Genomic DNA, 19,512 nt, shown 5'->3' on the forward strand with positions numbered 1-19,512 from the left:
GCAGCCCCTCCTTTTCATTCTCACAGTGTCACTTCGCTCTTGGAGCAAGGATTCACTTTTTCTTTTAACACAAGTTTTCCCATTGAATCCACACGAGTGTCATGGAGGGGATGGCGTCAGGTGCGCTGCGGCTGCTTCTCGCCTTCCTGCTGGGATGCGGTCGACTGTCTTCAGCCTTCAACCTGGACACGGAGGACGTCGTGCGCAAGGACGGAGATCCTAACAGCCTCTTCGGCTTCTCCCTTGCCATGCACCGGCAGCTTTACCCACGGGATAAACGAATGTGAGAGCAACTTTTATTCTACACGCACCTTCTCACATTTTGCGTTAAAGTAATAATAATCTGAATAATTATGCACTCATACGTCATCATTTGGGCTCATAGCTCTTTTTCTACACTAATGTGTCTGCGCCCTTCAGTTTTCAACCTTTGTTAATGTTTAAGAAGTCTTGCCTTTTCTGTTAAAGTTTGATAAATTGGTGAGCCTTTGGGCTCGCGCACGTTTGCGTGCGCGCTCACGTCACGTTGCGCCACAGGTGATAGGGCTTCATTTTAGACTCGCAGGGTTTTAAACAGGGGTGGTAAAAGAACTCAAACACTAAATATACCCGTGACAAAGCTCTTTAAGCACTCATGAATGCACATAACAAAATGAAAATATAATGAAAATACAGTATGAGAATGTCTTGCTTTCCTTGTCTGTTTTTAAAGGAAGTAAAAAGTTATCAGAAAAATAATTAAGTAACCTATAGATATTGATAGAGGCTAATTATTTATCCTCTTTTGCGTGTTCCAAAAACTTGAAGATAGACTTCTTGTGAGAAAAACTCCTTGCAAAGATGATTTATTACAGAGAATCTCCGGTCACACAACACTGAACATCACGTAAAAGGTGGAATTCCAGGGTGCGTGTGTGCCCCTCTTTTGCGGAATACAGCTTTTAAAGAATCCAAATCAGTAAGAGAACACCTATTCCTCCTCCCATCATGAATAAGTAAAACAGATTGGTTCTCACACAATATGTTACATAATATTATTTTCATACACAGTCTGCAGCTGTGTTCATCTTTTTAGACAAAATATACTCTCAGGGTACTTTTCATACTTTTTTCCCAAAAAAATATCTCACAAACAAATTGAACTGGATTTAGAGTGGCCATGAGTGATGGTGCTCTCAGGGTTTGTGTGTTGCAAAATCTGTTCTCACAAACAGAATGTGTGTGCGCAAAACACTGAGAAGGAATTTTTAGACAAAAACAAGGTTAAGGTCAAATTATACTGAGTTCAACACTATTTCACCTACTCTACACATCTATAAAACATTTCAACATGGTTAATATATGAAATAAAGAATTAAAAATGTTAATAATGTATAACAATATCTGAAAAAAATCTACATAAGTGCAGCAAAGTATAGTTAAAAAAAAGTCTCAGAAAAATAAATATTTTAATTATTATGATTTAAGAGTCTTAATCATAATAATTAAAATATTTATTTTGGTCTTACTTTAAGACCAAAATATAACATGAGTTTTGACATGCATGTGCTTAAAATATGTAAAAATACACATCAGATATAAAATATTAAATTTTACATGAATCAAAAAGACAAGGAGTGTGCATGTGCATGTTGCGAAAATAGCCGTCCATATTTTACTTTGTCATGACAACGGATCCTGTTATGAAAGGATTGGACACTGACAGTGGTGGAATGTGAATCAAGTGGCTCCATAAAGTAGCTGATAAAAGTTGTTTTTTAGCTTTTTCTCTGCTATGTTTTCGATATTCTTATCTTGCAAAGCAATGTTATACTGTACTTTGGATTCCATCTTAAAGGTCTTATTAAAAACATAACAAAACAACACAAAACCGGGTTTTTAATTTTGTAATTAGTTTGAGGAATGCTTCATGCTTTGAATGAAGATGATTTGTAGTTTTACAGGTTAAAAGAGTGGCTCTCAAAATTCTTACACCAAGTACCACGTCAAAGAAATCTAAGGTTTCAAGTACTGCCACTACGACAACAATAAAATATAGTAGGGCAGTAGGCCTATGTGTTCATCAAAAGTGAAGTTTTATTCCTTAAAAGCATCTTTAAAATGATTGCAAGACTCTGTAACATTATACACACTTAACACTGATCTTTAATATGGTCTTGCTCTTAAACAGTCTTTGTGCCACTTATCCTCAATAGGCTCTTGTGTGTGCTGGCGCGATGATTCAAGTCAAAATTATTGTACATAATAACGTGAAACATTTCGATTAGCTAAAAATAAATTGCTGAAAACCAAACATTTCTTAAAAAAATAATTGCATATACGTATATTGAGGTGATGCGCTAAATAAAATGAACTGCCTTGAGGCGCTAATTATTTCACTTTCCAGTAGGGCTGGGCGATAAAAAATATAATCTCTATTTTTTATTTTTATTTTTATTTTTATTCAGGACGATTACGATTTTAATCGATTTAATCTAACAGACTCAACAAACATTTATTGAAAGGTTTAATTTTTTCAAAAATAATTCTTGTGCAAAATGTTCAGAAAATAATGTATGCTGATTTTAAATAAAATTTAACATTCATAATTTGTGTTTAAATGCCACAATGAAGTAGTTGGTAGCTTTTGTAAGCATGCCTTGTAAACCACCCATTCAGCATTCTACCACGTGTGCAAAATCACAACTCACAATAACATCGAGATGTAACAGAACATAAGAACAAAAGCTTTTAATAATCTAGAAGCCAAAATTCAATTTCACAATTTAGCACATTTTCAACAATTCGATATTTGAAATGACGATGTATTGAATTAATTAGATGTATTGCCCAGCAATCAATATACCCTAATGAATTATCACTAATTTGTTCAATTCTTTTGCTTCTTTTTCTTCTTTTAAATCCTGTATGCTGGTATACTTAGTTCCTGTGGATTTTCCCTGTACAAGAGAACATGATTATAAATGCCATGATTGATTGATTGATTGATTGGTTATTATGTGCCTTTCTGCCACCTAGTGGCAGAACATTTCGCTGGATAAAACTACATTATTTGGAGTAAGTAAATACTTTCGGACCAAGTCACGGCACACGAACGTACCATGGCACACTAGTTGGGCTTCACGGATCTAGAGAAACTTGTTTTAAGTCTCCGGTCAAGGGCATATTATCCAGTTTGATTCTATTGGTTGACTATAAATGCTGTCGAGACACGTGGATGTGGAACATCAGATTCCAAACTCGGATATGTGTGTGCATGCTTGCACAAGCTACGTTTGTTTCGCAAGATCTTCACAGAGCACACACGGAGCTGGAACGAGCTCGTTTCAGAAGTGAATATGTGAGTTTATTGGTTTACAACACAGTATGGCGAAATGAGTGCGAGTGTGCTTTCATGTTCCCCTCGCAGCCACGTGTGCAGCAAGTATTTAGTCGTATCATATTTGGTTCTTCACGCCCTGCAGCGATGTTGTGCGTGTACCTGCAGGTGAGGGCAAGAGGAGCTGTTATGGTTGTGTACCTGTACATGCGTGTGTGTTTGTGAGTAGGCGTGTGTCATCATTGGCAGACAGCTTCCTGCCTCGAAGTGAGGGCGTAAAAGCTCGGCGGAAGTTTGACCAATGCATGGATATAAAGTGTGTGGGAGTGTGCAGCCTATGGACACTTTATTAGGCACACTTGCACAATCGAGCGCCAGTACAAGAGAGGTGTTGATTTAACAGTGTTTATTGTTAAAAAGGATTTTGACCCTCAGCTTGATAATGGAATATAATTTCAGATTTATTGTCATTTGACATGCCACAATTACAGTTACAAGCCGTCAAAAACAGAACGGGAAGCCTGATCAACAAGCCTGGTCAACAAAACGGCGCCCTTAAATTGTAAAGTAACTCATCAACGCTACTACCAATAGTATAAAGTAGTGGGGAGTAACAGATAACGAGCGTCACGGTACACCTGCTTTCTGGGTCATATGATGTTAAGAAGTGGAGCTCTTAGGGCCAGTTTTTGGTTTTTATCAGAAGCGCCTTTCGTTTAGATAGCGTTTTGGGGGCTTAAATACTCAATACTCCGTTTGCATGTGCCAGTACAGGGACGTAAACACTGTCTGACCATATCCATCAGCGTATTTTGTTTGGCTGGACTCCCATTCAATGCCGTTTTTTTTTTTTTTACCTTATAGTCTAAAGTTGCTTGTAGAAGTGACTCAACTTCTTCATCTGTCCAAATGGAAATTGCTAGCAGCCGTCATTTTGTTTTTTGATTATTGACGGAGATCGCAGATCAAAGATGAAGGGAAATTTTACTCATGCGCAACGCATGGATATGGCAGCGTGACATCACAGTACTATTTAGCCACCTGGTATGCACACAATAGAATTCCCTGCATCACCGTATGCAGACATATTTTCTCTGATAAATGCTCATCGATATGTGAAATAAAAAGTGGAGATGAGATGCCACTTTTGCGACTTTTGCTCAGATTGCCATTATATAAACGTAGCCTTAGGCACTATGATGTATGGCCACCCTCTGAGATGGATAAAAACGGGGATTTTGTTGCTTAATTCATATTCCACAAATTCAATATTAATCAGAATATTATTATATATAATAATATAATAATGTATATATATATATATATATATATATATATATATATATATATATATATATATATATATATATATATATATATATATATATATATATATATATATTTAGAGTGGTTGGTGCATAGTACATATAATTGTGTTGCATGTTTTACTAGAATTCCCCTTTAACTTATTTGCTCACAAACACATACAAAAACGTTATATTTTAAATATTGCCTTGGTCTCATAAACATATTTACAGTATATGTTGTTTTTTTTAATGCTAAGACTATACAGAAGGCTTTGATGCAGCCTCTGACCTGAAGAGGTCGCTTAAATCAATGGTCGTCATTACAAAAACGGCCAGCAGGTGGCAGCAGAGCAAAAGAGATCAACCAGGGCATCGTTGCAACAAGCACTCGTTTCCCCAGTGTTTTCAACAGGTTTGTGACTAACAGATACATATATACTTTTTTTCCTGATGAAAGAAGAAACCCTAATCTTTCTTTTGGTAGGTTCCATGTTCTTATAGCCATAGAAGACAATATTCCGGGAGTGAAGGGGGTTGCTTCAGTGAAAATAGTTGGGAGTGAAGTGACTGTGCTGTTACTTTAGATTATTTTTATTCAAGTCAAAGGGGAAAAAAACACCTCTAAATATTTACTTGAGACAAATTAAGTAGGCTACTCAGTGAAGAAAACACGACTGATTTGTTATTATTTTTATTTAGAGCATAAACATCAAATAGACACAAATTTAAAATAGGAATGTGCAACTTCTGAATATTAATTACTAAAACAGTAATATATTTAATCTTTATAAAATAACATCAATTAAAGTAAATTCAGTAACAATACATATATACATAAAAACCTCATTGTGTTTTCTCAAGTTCAGAGGGGAGTTCATGTAATTTTTAGTAGGGGTGTGCCAAAAAATCGATTCTCATAAGAACCGCGATTCTCATTTAGTACGATTCAGAATCAATTTTAAATGTCCCAAAATCGATTTTATTTAAATAATTTTATATTGTTTTGCCTTTGTCTTTGTGTGCCTTTATTTGGAGCACTGTTCATGTTGTACCCGATTTGGCCACTGAGGGGCAGTGTGGTTTCACGCGGTCCAATACACTGTTAAGTTGTAGCTACATTAGAGAGTAGAAGGAAAAAGTCAGAATCAAGTTATTCCAATAAAAGTTGTTGTTTTTTCAGCGTGGAGCCGTTCTTTTGAGTGATAAAAGTGCCGCAAGTAGCGCGCTAATTAGCATTAGCGAGTCAAACTGGAGTAGATCATTACAATTCCTTGCACATCAATAGATTGAAGCAAAAATCACTGTCAATGAAATCATTTTGAAAAAAAAAAAAACCCTTCCTAACCGAAAAATCGATTCTGAATCGAATCGCGGACACAAAAATCTGAATCGAATTGAATCTTTAGGCAGACAGATGGTCTGGAATCACTATGTTTATATGTCATCAATATTCGGGTTAATGTCAAAATTCTGCTTTCTGAAACGCTATAAAATAGAATAACCAGTTTACATGCGTCTTGTGTACATGCTATATGCGATCCCCCCATCAAAACCGTGACGGGTGTGTAGACTTTTTATATGCATAATTTTTTTTTTTTTTAAGGGGTAGGGTGTTATTCTATTATTAGTGGGCCGACTTTTTATATTCTATTCTACGAAGTACTCTCAGAAACACTTCAATATAGCGCAGTGCCTTGCTGCAACTACAACCTACAATAATCAACATATACAGTATACTGTACTGCTAAATGAATCCCTCTCTGACAGTGTCAATCAAAACTGGGCATTATTTTACATTTTCTCACTTATACAACTTTTTTGATCGTATTTAAGTATGAGTACAGGTAAGCATGCAGTGAAATTGTGGGGCCTTGGTATTTGCTAGCTAACAAGGAGGAGTGTCAGGTTTTTGCTCCTTGGACTTTCTTCTGCCTCAGGTTATGAAAGATTATCCAACATCAAATATCTTTAAAAAAAAAAAAACTGCAGAAGCTGAACAGAATTTTGACATAAATAATTTAATGATCTGGGCAACAAATTTTTGAATAGACTCGGGATGGGCTCCTGGCAGACATTTTGTGGAAAAATTGAGGTTGGGCAGCATATGGTTGAATTGGCCGCATTCTCTCTCTCTCTCTCTCTCTCTCTCTCTCTCTCTCTCTCTCTCTCTCTCTCTCTGACAGGGCGCCGCCAGATGTTGCCAAGCAACAGGCTGCGCCCAAGAAAGCACTGCCGAGAAAAAAAAAAAGGAGTTAAAAAAAAACAAAAAATAAATTGCACCTCCCTCAGTGGGATGACTCTGTTATGGTCACTCTGTTGCTCTGCACCACGGAATGTGTGTCCCCATGTGTGCATTTGTGTGTAAATTATTACACACCAGCGCGCGCACACACACACTGTCTGTTTTTCTTTGTTCTTCCTGTAGACGAGGCCAACGTAACAGTGCTTCCTCCTCTGCCGTTCAACGATAAGATTAACAGCTGGGCTACTGTCAGTGAATTGGCGAGTAATGTCAGCGCTATGCTCCATCCATCTATTTTCTATACCACTTATCCCCATTAGGCTCACGGGTGAGCTGGAGCCTATCCAAACAATGCAAAACACTGTAGACTGACTAATAAATAGCATAGTTGTCGCAGGGTTGTAATTCTTCAAGCAACGGATATTTGAAGACAAACGTTGGAGCAAGGCATTTCAGCTGATAAAACAATAATACTCACATGTATATCTTCTTTATCCTCTGCGGGGAATGACAACTATAACTACAGCTTACTGAGATGTGACCGTCTCCATGTACAGTATACAGTTATTCTTTCTCTGGTGGCCAAAGTGTTTACCAAAAGAAGCAAGGCAACTTATTATTATTATTATTATTTTTAGATTTTTAATGTTAAATTAAAATTTCCCCCAGTATAATAGAGTGCTATTTTGCTTATTATAGACACATTACAACACAGTCATTCTTGAGTTCAATATGAATCTTATTTCAAGATAATTTGGATTCTATACTTTGTTTTGAATGGAAAATTGGTGAAAACCTGTTTTTGTTCCACCATGATTGAATGACATCACGACATGTTGTCAGAAGAGTGGAAGTGAACTGAGAAGAGGGGGTCAAATACATACAGAGAATCATAGGCGTTTCTTGTCAATTTTTGAGGTTGCTTATAAACACACATGGAAAATATATTAATAATATATTAATAATACATTAATTAGTTCTCTCTCTCTCTCTTTCTCTCTCTCTCTCACTGACTGACTGTCTGTCTGTTTTACTGTCTCGCACTCACTCACTATCTGTCTGTCTGCCTGTCACTCACTCACTCACTCACTCACTCACTCACTCACTCACTGTCTGTCAGTTTTTCTGTCAGTCTCACTCGCTCACTTACTCACTGACTCACTGTTTGTCTGTCTGTTTTACTGTCTCACACTCACTCACTATCTGTCTGTCTGTCACTCACTCACTCACTCACTCACTCACTCACTGTCTGTCAGTTTTTCTGTCAGTCTCACTCACTCACTCACTCACTCACTGTCTGTCAGTTTTTCTGTCAGTCTCACTCACTCACTCACTTACTCACTTACTCACTGTTTGTCTGTCTGTCTGTCTGTTTTACTGTCTCGCACTCACTCACTATCTGTCTGTCTGTCACTCACTCACTCACTCACTCACTCACTGTCCGTCAGTTTTTCTGTCAGTCTCACTCACTCACTCACTCACTCACTTACTCACTTACTCACTGTTTGTCTGTCTGTCTGTCTGTTTTACTGTCTCGCACTCACTCACTATCTGTCTGTCTGTCACTCACTCACTCACTCACTCACTCACTGTCCGTCAGTTTTTCTGTCAGTCTCAATCACTCACTCACTCACTCACTCACTCACTCACTCACTCACTCACTCACTCACTCACTCACTTACTCACTTACTTACTTACTCACTCACTGTCTGTCTGTTATACTGTCTCACTCACTCACTCACTCACTCACTCACTCACTCACTCACTCACTCACTCACTCACTCACTGTCTGTCTATCTGTCTGTTTTTCTGTCAGTCTCACTCACTCACTCACTTACTCACTTACTCACTGTTTGTCTGTCTGTCTGTCTGTTTTACTGTCTCGCACTCACTCACTATCTGTCTGTCTGTCACTCACTCACTCACTCACTCACTCACTGTCCGTCAGTTTTTCTGTCAGTCTCACTCACTCACTCACTCACTCACTTACTCACTTACTCACTGTTTGTCTGTCTGTCTGTCTGTTTTACTGTCTCGCACTCACTCACTATCTGTCTGTCTGTCACTCACTCACTCACTCACTCACTCACTGTCCGTCAGTTTTTCTGTCAGTCTCACTCACTCACTCACTCACTCAATCACTCACTCACTCACTCACTCACTTACTCACTTACTTACTTACTCACTCACTGTCTGTCTGTTATACTGTCTCACTCACTCACTCACTCACTCACTCACTCACTCACTCACTCACTCACTCACTCACTCACTCACTCACTCACTCACTCACTCACTCACTGTCTGTCTATCTGTCTGTTTTTCTGTCAGTCTCACTCACTCACTCACTGTCTGTCTATCTATTTGTCTGTCTCTCTCTCTTTTCTTTTCTGGGGGGGGCCCCCTTGTGGTCAAGAGGCACTAAGCAGCTGCTTAGTTTGCTTTGGGTCGGCTTTGATCCAGGATAGTATGTTATTGTAGTGACGGTTTAGGTAGTCAGAGGCAGCTCCACTGTTCTCTTTGAATTGAAATGAGAGAAGCAAGCTGCTGTGTGTTGTGCATGTGTTAATATTAAGTCATTTGCTCCCAAAAACATATAAAAACGTTCTATTTTAAATATTGCCATGGTCCTTTTTGTGTTTTGTTTTTTTTATGCTAGAGCCTACAATATGTTTTGATGCAGCCTCTGACCTGGAGAAGTTGCTTAAAGCTCTGATCGTCATTACAAGAAACGGCAGCAGAGTATAAGAGATCAACCAGGGCCACGTTGCAAAAAAGCTAGTTTCCCCGGTGTTTTCAACAGATTTGTGAATAATGATGAAACTTAGCTATATTCTAATGCTAATTGCTGCAAAACGGAAACAGATACAAATATACTTAAGTTAGTTAAAGCCAAGCTAACGGACTAGTTTCCAGTTAACATTATAACTCCTATTAAGACACAAAGAGGATTGTATATGTTAATATTCAAACTACAGTATTCACAAATGTCAATTTACGTGTTGTGAATGTCTTTTCATATAAAGGTTAAAAAAAAAAGAAGAAGAAAAAAAGTCCAAGCTCAGTTTTTGTTTATTTTGAATGCTCATAATGCTTACTGTAGAGGTGCTGCTACACCAAAATCTTACAAGAGGCTTGTTATAAATCGATTGATAGTTTAGTCACAGACTTTCCCCAACAATGTTGTGCTTCTTCTTTTTTTTTACCAAAATGTACAAAATAGTGAAACGAATTATGCCTGGCCGAGTGGCCGGGAACTCAGCACCCGATTGACAGTAGATGAAAATATGTCACAAAAGCATCCGCTCAAAAGATGACATCCTTGTTTTTCAGTAGCACTCTGCTCACTCATAGGTTTAAACGGCTTGAGGCCTTTGCCTCGATCTTCAACCCACAAAGGCGTCCTGTGTGTGTGCAGAGAGTGATAGAAGGCGTCTTTGAATTGCTTGCTGTGTTAAACACTGGAATGTGTGCTAATGTGATGCACAAGAGGAAGCGCTAGTAGAGTGAAAATGACAGTTTAAGCTTCTTCAACTGCACAGTGTGCAACTGATGGAGCCCCATATGGTGTTTTTCCTAATATATTCTTTCTTGCGTCTGTTCCAGGCTACTGGTCGGGGCCCCGAGAGCCAAAGGCTTTAGCGGTCAAACGGCAACAGTGACGGGGGGACTCTACAGCTGTGAAATGAGCTCATCCTCCAAGAGTTGCGTGCGAGTTAATTTTGATGAAGACGGTGAGATTTTTCTGACTGTGGCCTGGAGATCTTATTATAATGCTGAGCTTTTGAAATAATATCACACTAATTGCTTTGAATATTGTGCAGAGGACACAACTAGAGAAAGCAAACAGAACCAGTGGATGGGCGTGACAGTCAACAGTCAGGGGCCAGGTGGCAAGATTGTGGTGAGTGCATCAAAATTTCACTAAATTCTGTAAATTTGTAAATTCTGAGTAAATTTGACTCTATTTAGAGTGGGACCAAATAGACTCCGTTTTAGAGTAGGCTAATATTTACACTTAGAAGAGAGTAAAATAAAGAATTGAAAAAAAAAAATACATCAAATAAAAGTCACTTAAGGGTTGAGGAACAAACTCATGACCTTCAGATTGGGAGACTGCCACACTATCACCTGAGCTATGCCCCTCCTACTCTTTGCTTATCTCCAAGAGGAGACCAAAAACATCATTTTTGGTTTTGGAGTTACAAAAAGTCCAGCTGACATGAGCGATATGCTAACATACAGAAGGGGCTGCGTGTCTCAAGTAAATCGAATGTCTCCCAAACGGAAGGTCGCGCATTCGTTCTTCAACCCTTGAGTGACTTTTATTTATATTTTTCAATTCTGTATTTTACTCTCTTCCAAGTGTAAATATTACTCTAAACCTGAGTCTATTTGGCCCCACTATAAATAGAGTCACAATTTCTGTGTAGCGTGTACCTTTCAGAAAGAAATTCTGCAAGGAGGATTCGGCCAAAATATCCTCAACAGAGATGTGCAAGACTCATTACCAGTTTTGATTTGATTTTGATTTGATTTGAGTTATTGTTGCTGAGGGTTGCCTAACCAAGTATTAGCTACTGGTACTAGTTATCAGTACTTTTTACACTCAGGCCCAGGTAGCTTTGGATAGGTTTGTTTTGCCCCTTAATAAATAAAACTGATGTTTGAAAACGGCATTTTATGCTTTACCTAGGTTGTCTTCATCTGATATTTATTAAACATTAAAGCGGTGAAAATAAAAATAAATATTGAGAAGGGGGCAAATACTTTACAAAAGGCACTCTGTGAGATACATGCCTTTAAGAGGCGGGGCCTGGACACGAGTCGGTCTATGCGTGAGTGTCAGGGCGAGAGTTGTGGTCGACAGCAGCATCTGTGCTTTAAGTGTATTATAGTATTTTATTGTTTATTTATTTTTGTTATTGTTAAATTATGTTTTTTGTTTCCCCATGTAGACCTGCGCTCATCGATACCAGCGCAGGACCAACGTGAAGACCCCCATCGAATCCCGTGACATCATTGGCCGCTGCTATGTGCTGAGTCAGGATTTGCAAATCGATCCTTTATCCAGCGAGGATGGAGGAAACTGGCATTTCTGTGACAGCAGGCCAAGAGGTCACGAGATGTTCGGCTCCTGCCAGCAGGGACTCTCAGCCACTTTCGACAAGGACTACCACTACTTCATCTTTGGGGCTCCCGGAGCTTACAACTGGAAAGGTGACCCATAAGATGTGACATGGTTTGATTTGTTGGGAATTTTTTGAAAGGGGAAGTTATCTAACAAAAACAATTTGGGACAATAATATGTTCTATGCAGCCTGCACTGGTCCAAATATGGTATTGTGGTTAATATTGCGTTAGTGGAATATGAGTTAAGCAGTAAAATCTAGCCGTTTTTATCCATCTCAGGGGTCCGCCATTTTGCCACTTGCTGTTGACTGAATATGACATCACTGTTGCTCAGGTCTCAGGTAACAGCTTCAGAAAACAGGTGAGCTGTGATTGGTCATTGCCTGAGCCCTGAGCAACTGTGATGTCATCTTTAGTCGACAGCAAGTGGCAAAATGGCCGACCCCTGAGATGGATAAAAATGGCTGCATTTTGCTTCATAACTCTTATTCCACAAATGTAATATTAATCAGAATGTCATGTTTAGACTAGTGAGGTCACATAGAACATAATATTGGCAAGAAATGTTTAAAGTTGACTTTAACTCATTCACTGCCATTGACGACTATAGACGCCAAAAATTCATGTGAACTATTTCTATTAGTTTAACTTTTTTTTTCATTTCATTTAATTTTTTTATGAAAACCTAGATTTTTTACTGTACATTTATAACAGATATAAAATGATCATGCGATTAATTCCGATTAAACGTCCCTTTTTAAAAAAAATTTTTTTTAATTAGGCCCGTCAGGCGATTAAATTTTTTAATTGTAGTTAATCACATGACTTCACATGTTAACTAATGATTAATCACACATTTTATATCTGTTCTAAATTTACAATATTTTTTTCTAGGTATTTATACTTGTGTTCGCAAAAGTGGAAATAAATGTTAAACTAATAGAAATAGTTCAAATGAATTTCTGACGTCTCTAGCTGTCAATGGCAGTGAATGAGTTAAAACTGTACCATTATCCCCACTCATCTTCTCCACTAGGTGTGGTCCGTCTGGAACAAAAGAATGACACCCTCCTAGAGATGGACATTTATGACGACGGCCCTTTTGAGGCAGGGGATGAAAACGAGAAGAACCCCGACCTTGTCCCCGCTCCTGCCAGTAGCTACCTTGGTAAAGCATGCGCAATTATCACAGTGCCATGTGTTTACAGAGATACTCTAATTACTCACAAGCCTTTGTCTCCTGGTGACAGGTTTCTCTCTGGACTCAAGCAAACGTCTGACCAAGAAAGGCCAGCTGACGGTGGTGGCGGGTGCTCCCAGGGCCAACCACAGCGGCGCAGTGGTGTTTCTCAAGAAAGGCCCTAATACGAGGAACATCTTGCTGCAAGAGTACACACTGGAGGGGGAGGGGCTGGCCTCATCTTTTGGTTATGACCTGGCCGTGCTGGATCTCAACGGGGACGGGTGAGTGAAAGTGGAAGCACGGAATGTTTTTTTTGTTTGTCAGCATTATCAGTGTTTGAAGGTGAGTAGTATATTAAATGCTGATGGTGTCGTTTGATAGCTGGGATGACATGGTGGTGGGAGCGCCTCAGTACTTCGAGAAGGATGGCGAAATCGGAGGGGCCACGTACGTCTTTGTAAACAAAGACGGGAAATGGGACAAGGTCACCCCCACCAGAATAGATGGGCCGCAGGACTCCATGTTTGGCCTGGCTGTGGAAAATCTGGGAGACATCAACCAGGATGGTTACCATGGTGAGGCTTCTGTTCTAATAATTTGAGGGAAACTATACTAAAAAAAGATGATTTTTGCAGAGGATAAAGAATGTATATCTGTGAGTATTTTTTATATTGTCTGTCTACAATGTTTATATAGGCTACTTAATCCAATAATCCATTGCAACATACTCCCCAAAAATTTTTATTGGAAAATTGTGGCTTTTCTCTAAAAAAATAGGCAACGTTTTAATTGCTATGGCTACACGCGGTAGTTATATTTAAACAGAGGTGGGCACTTCTGACTCTCTGTTGGCCCCCGTCGTTGACGGATGCACACATTTTGGGCAAGTGCTTTATGATGCGAAGCCTGGAAAAAAAATACACGGACTGGGCACTGACTGAAACAGGTTTTCGTCCGTTGTTCCGGGCCATAAAGCACTGGCCGAAATTGTGGAGTGCCCATCTCTGTATTTAGCCATTTTAGAAAAATTTTAAACTTTTAATACCCACACTATATTATGTTCAATAATCTGACAAAAAGACTTTCTTCTTTTTGTCTCATCTCGTTCTTTTGTAATCGATAGGTTGCACAAAATGCAGCCGTTCCTCCCATGGACTCTCAAACTGTTTTTATTTTGTATAAACAAACGGGGCAATGATGTCATCTACTGGTGTTTGGGCAAGTTTGACATTTACAGTGGAGCATCATCAGATTCTCCGTCATCTAGCCCCGTTAAGAAAAATGTAATTGACAAGTAGACTTGTCAATGGCAGTGAATTTAAATACTGTAATGATTATGATGGGGGGGGGGGGGGGCATTAAAAAAGTTTGAGAACTTCTTCTTTATGGTCATGATTGTTCTTCACTGTAATAGACTTTGCAGTAGGAGCCCCTTACGATGACGACAATTCAGGAAATGTCTACATCTACCATGGGTCAGACACAGGACTCAAATCCAAGAAAGCAGCACAGGTGCAAAAAGAAAACCTCTTGGCCTAGTGTAACGTTGAGAAAATGTCATTATCCAACATTTTGGAACAAATGTTTGGAACATTTTTGCTGTAGATTTTGTCTGGCAAGCCTTCGGGAGTGACGATGTTTGGCTACTCTTTAGCGGGTAACATGGATCTGGACAAGAACTCCTACCCCGACCTGGCGATTGGATCTCTCTCTGACGCCATCTTTGTGTACAGGTAAATGCTCTGCTCTGTTTGGTATCGCAATTCCTGCCTATAGAAATGCTCATCCTGTCTTTTCAGAGCCCGTCCAGTCATCGCCATCAAGAAGGAAGTCAATTTCACACCAAAGGAAATCGACCTAACCAAAAAGAACTGTGGGGACAAGTTCTGGTATGTGGGGTCATACATGAAGCACCAATAGCAAGAGCACAATCTTCAACTGTCACCAAAGAGTCGTAGTTTGGTTTAGAGAAAACGAATGTTGCACGTATTGTTGCTGTTGGGCAGAATCCTTGTATCGAAATGACTACTTCCCTGGGAGAAAAAAAAGTTACCAAACACCACATTGTTCAAGGTGTTCATAATAATAATAACAAATACCTTACATTGCTATCGCATATCGCTGTGCTCTAACATGAACACAAGACCAGCCCAGAATCACGTTTGATCGCTAGTAGTGATGGGAAAATGAAGCTTCATAAAGCACTTGTGTTATTTTTTTTTACTCCTCTAGATGGTGCGCTTGGTATAAATATAAAAAGACAAGTCCAATGGAAAGTGATTCAATTTCCATTGCATCTTTAAACCTAGAGTGCCATCTAGAGGAGTCAAAAAATATCAGTGCTTCATGAAGCTTCATTTGTACATCACTAAACGCTAGTTTAAGACCCGTAGTTGGCCCCAGTGGTCTAAACTGAAACACATTTTTCTGATGATATCAACACTTCTGGTTCATGATTGGATCTTAACTAACCAATCACAATCGTAAGTTGATTTGCATTATGTTCATGATAAAAATGTGACATAAGCTTGGTAAGTTTTAACACATTACAGCCATACTATCCTGGCGTCCACTATAACAACTAAAAACGTAAGATAACTCCCCCAAATGTTTTTCCCATGTTGTTCTTATGTGGGAAAAGAGCATTAAAAAAAGAAATTTTGCCCACCAGACAAAATGCGGGTCCGAAGGTACTACAGTACTTGGCTAGAAAATCGACACGTTATTATGCTGTCATGGATTAAATTAGGTAGGACACGTTACTAGCATTTTGCCGGCGCCAGCCATCCACATCAAAAACTGCGCTTACGCCGGCTCAACCAAAACAGACAGAAAGCCTTTAATACGTCACAATAGAAAACGACTGTGGTTTCATTCCAAACTCTCTTTCAAAGGTCTTAGAGCCGTTAGTGATGCAAAAGATAAAATGATGACCAAGCAGTTTAACTAATTCACTGCCATTGACGGCTATAGACGTCAAAAATTCATTCATTCACTATTTCTACTAGTTTAACATGTTTTTCCCACTTTTGTTAACAAGAGTATGAAAACCTAGAAAAATAATTATTTTACATTTAGAACAGATATAAAATTTGTGATTAATCGTGAGTAAACTATTTAAGTCATGTGATTAATTATAATTTAAAAAAAGTAATTGCCTGACGCCCCTAATTTTTAATCTTTTTTTTTCTTTACAAAAAAAAGTTTGAAAAAAAATGTCTAGGTTTTCATACTCTTGTTAACAAAAGTGGGGAAAAAAGTTAAACTAATAGAAATAGGTCAAATGATTTTTTTACGTCTATAGGTGTCAAAGGCAATGAATGAGTTAATAAGCGGAAATTAATCTGCATGCACTTACCTTAGTGGTTGACCAGTTCACCCTGCATTAAATACAGCAATTTAAATGTAATCATCTTGATGCTTAGTTCACAAAGTAGCTTCTGCTTTCCGCATTATTGTATGCTGGGAGTTGCCAGATTTGTACTCTCCAGAATTTTTTTTATTTTTATTAAAATATACAGCAAACGACTCACAATTTAAAAATGTTATAAATAATAACAAGTCAGTTTTACCCAAGAAAACCCCAAATTCTAGTCCTGATTCAAGTTAAATCATGAAACTCGGCTCCCTCACCTGCCAAAACTCCTCACAAAGTTCCACAGAAGTTGCTCAAGTAGTTTTCATGTAATGTATCCTTCTCACTGACTAATGTCAATGAAAACACATCATTTCTGATTGTGTTCTTCCCTCAGCATGAACATTCAAGCTTGCTTCACCTACACTGCCAACCCCAAGAACTACTCTCCAAGACTGAGTAATACCAATCAACTTTGCCTTTAAGAAACGCTTGTCCTCTTTTTGCACACCAAAGCTGACTCTTGCGTCCCTTTCTAGCGCTTGTCTATACCCTGATGATCGACGCTGACCAAAGAAAAAAGAATTTAATCCCCAGGGCCTCCTTTACTCATCAGTCGGGCTCTGACAGCGACTACGAATCCAAAGGGACCGTCGTCTTGGACACCAAAGGAAGGAAACAGTGCATCACACGCCAGCTGGCCATACAGGTCCAGTCCCGTCCTTCACAGGAACTGAATGACAAGAGAGTCTTAAAACTGTTGGGATAAAAGTAACCCAATCGGGTGTAGTAGCTAACCCAGTGCCGGGTCCAAAAGGGGCCAAACCAATGCTGGGTTGGGTTGAGGATTTGAGGATTGCTTTGTCAAAATAATCAACCCAACCTTGGGTAAAAGTAACCCAATCTTCTGAAAATCCACAGTTACCAACCAACAAGTGGGTTTGACCATAATCCTGTGTAATCCCACAGGACAATATTCGTGACAAACTTCGAGGGGTACCCATCGATGTGGACGTGCAGATCCAGAATAGCAAACGCAAACGTAGACAGAGCTCCTCGGAAGTGCCTCCTGTCCTCGACGCTAAAGACGAAGAAACAACTCGTGGAGAGGTATGGAAGATGTTTTTGCTTTTTCGTGGGTAGATTACGAGGGGTCTTGAAAATATACTCACGCTTTGACTGGTCATTACTCAGTGGTGGACTATCAGAAGAACTGAGCTACATTTACGACCTAAATTCTAATAAGTTATATTAACTCATTCACTGCCATTGACAGCTATAAACGTCAAAAAATCATTTGAACTATTTCTATTAGTTTAACATTTTTTCCCACTTTTGTTAACAACAGTATGAAAACCTAGATTTTTTTTTATTGTATTAGAACAAATGTAAAATGTGTAATTAATCATGAGTTAACTCGTGAAGTCATGCGATTAATTACGATTACAAATTTTAATCGCCTGATGCCCCTAATTTTTAGAAGAAAAAAAAAAAAGATTATTTAAAAAAAATTGTTTAAAAAGAAGATTGTTAAAAATTAGGGGCATCAGGGGATTAAAATTAGTCATCGTAATTAATTGCATGACTTCACTATTTAACTCACGATTAATCACAAATTTTATATCTGTTCTAAATGTACAAAAAAAAAGGTTTTCATACTCTTGTTAACAGAAATGGAAAAAAATGTTAAACTAATAGAAATAGTTCAAATGAGTTTTTGACGTCTGTAGCTGTCAATAGCAGTAAATGAGTTAATTTATTCCCAACAGTCTATTCTTTTCCTTGCGTAGCCTTTCTCTTGGCTGCTCTGCTTCTATTACATGTATGTGGATCTTTTTTTTTTGTTTGTGCAATCAAATTTCTGCCTCTATGTGTTGCCATGTGAACCTATTCTTCCCAGGGCCCACAAAATCAATAGAATCAAAAGTGAACTAGCGAGCCAATCAGCATTCCAGAAAGCTGACCAATAGGATCGCTCCGGGACCCTTGCCTCTTTTATATCCGCTTTTGCACCTCTTTCACGCTTTTCCCGTTTATGAAATGATGATCTGCGTGCAAATAAACAGTTGGACTCACTCATTCTGTCTCCTTATAAGTGGAATCCCGTCAAGGTCACCAGTCAGCTCTCTGATTGGCTCGCTAGTTTGGTTAGTCATGTATGTTCATCATGTCATCTGTATGTTCATATCTTCCTAGGTTCAATTTGTGAAAGAGGGTTGTGGCAGTGACAATATTTGCCGCAGTAACTTAAAGGTGGCGCATCGTTATGGCTACTGGACAACTGATGATGACACCTTCAAACCGTTACCATTGTAAGAAAAAAAAAAAGCCTCGTGTTTTTTCTTGTGCTTCTCCATGTTTTGAAACATTGTTTGTGTTTAGGGAGAACGGCGTGCCAGTGATCTCGCTTAGCAAGCAGAAAAACGTCGCCTTGGAGGTGAAGGTGACCAATCAGAACGGAGATGATGCACACGAGGCGTCAGTGGTCGCCGCCTTCCCACGTGCCCTGACGTACTCCGCTTTCCGCGGCCCACCCAATGTATGACCGCCCCCCCCCACCGCACACACAAACCCTATTCACACGCATATACAATTCCTTGCGGATGTGACTGAAAGACTGTGATTGCAGGCTGTAACTTGCACGGCCAATAAGAACGGCTCTCTGGCTACCTGTGAACTTGGAAACCCCTTCAAACGGGACTCTGAGGTGAGCTTGTTGATTGTGGCTAGTTGCTAAGGAAAAGTTGCTAAATCTAGCAGCAAAGTGCTCAAATGGATGGTGTGGAGCAACTAACAGCATTCTTCTTTAAACTTGCATTATGTGTCTTTGTGTTTATAGAAAACCTTTTACATTATTCTGGGAACAGCAGGCATCTCGCTAAACACCACGGAAATAGAGATTGATCTTCAACCCGAAACGTAAGTTTACCTGACCGCATTTGGTGCACTTTTACATTGAAAGTCATTTTACCAGCA

The 19,512-nt window shown here is 39.0% G+C and overlaps 1 protein-coding gene across 2 annotated transcripts in view; it reads left to right on the top strand.

The window, feature by feature from the left end:
• LOC144043346 (integrin alpha-6-like) overlaps nt 1-19,512 on the top strand; it is a 27,489-nt gene continuing 7,977 nt past the window's right edge. The window contains exons 1-17 of one of the 2 annotated variants that reach the window (XM_077556885.1): nt 1-283; nt 10,472-10,599; nt 10,690-10,769; nt 11,824-12,085; nt 13,035-13,166; nt 13,249-13,462; nt 13,563-13,756; nt 14,596-14,693; nt 14,787-14,914; nt 14,981-15,070; nt 16,934-16,995; nt 17,076-17,245; nt 17,506-17,646; nt 18,733-18,848; nt 18,919-19,075; nt 19,166-19,243; nt 19,376-19,455. In XM_077556885.1, coding sequence (XP_077413011.1) covers nt 102-283; nt 10,472-10,599; nt 10,690-10,769; nt 11,824-12,085; nt 13,035-13,166; nt 13,249-13,462; nt 13,563-13,756; nt 14,596-14,693; nt 14,787-14,914; nt 14,981-15,070; nt 16,934-16,995; nt 17,076-17,245; nt 17,506-17,646; nt 18,733-18,848; nt 18,919-19,075; nt 19,166-19,243; nt 19,376-19,455 — 2,312 coding nt within the window. In that variant the 5' untranslated portion in view covers nt 1-101. The remainder of the gene's footprint in view (nt 284-10,471; nt 10,600-10,689; nt 10,770-11,823; nt 12,086-13,034; nt 13,167-13,248; nt 13,463-13,562; nt 13,757-14,595; nt 14,694-14,786; nt 14,915-14,980; nt 15,071-16,933; nt 16,996-17,075; nt 17,246-17,505; nt 17,647-18,732; nt 18,849-18,918; nt 19,076-19,165; nt 19,244-19,375; nt 19,456-19,512) is intronic. The other variant, XM_077556886.1, reaches the window with a different exon arrangement.

The sequence above is a fragment of the Vanacampus margaritifer genome, chromosome 2 (genome assembly GCF_051991255.1).
Source record: "Vanacampus margaritifer isolate UIUO_Vmar chromosome 2, RoL_Vmar_1.0, whole genome shotgun sequence".
Classification (NCBI taxonomy): domain Eukaryota; kingdom Metazoa; phylum Chordata; class Actinopteri; order Syngnathiformes; family Syngnathidae; genus Vanacampus; species Vanacampus margaritifer.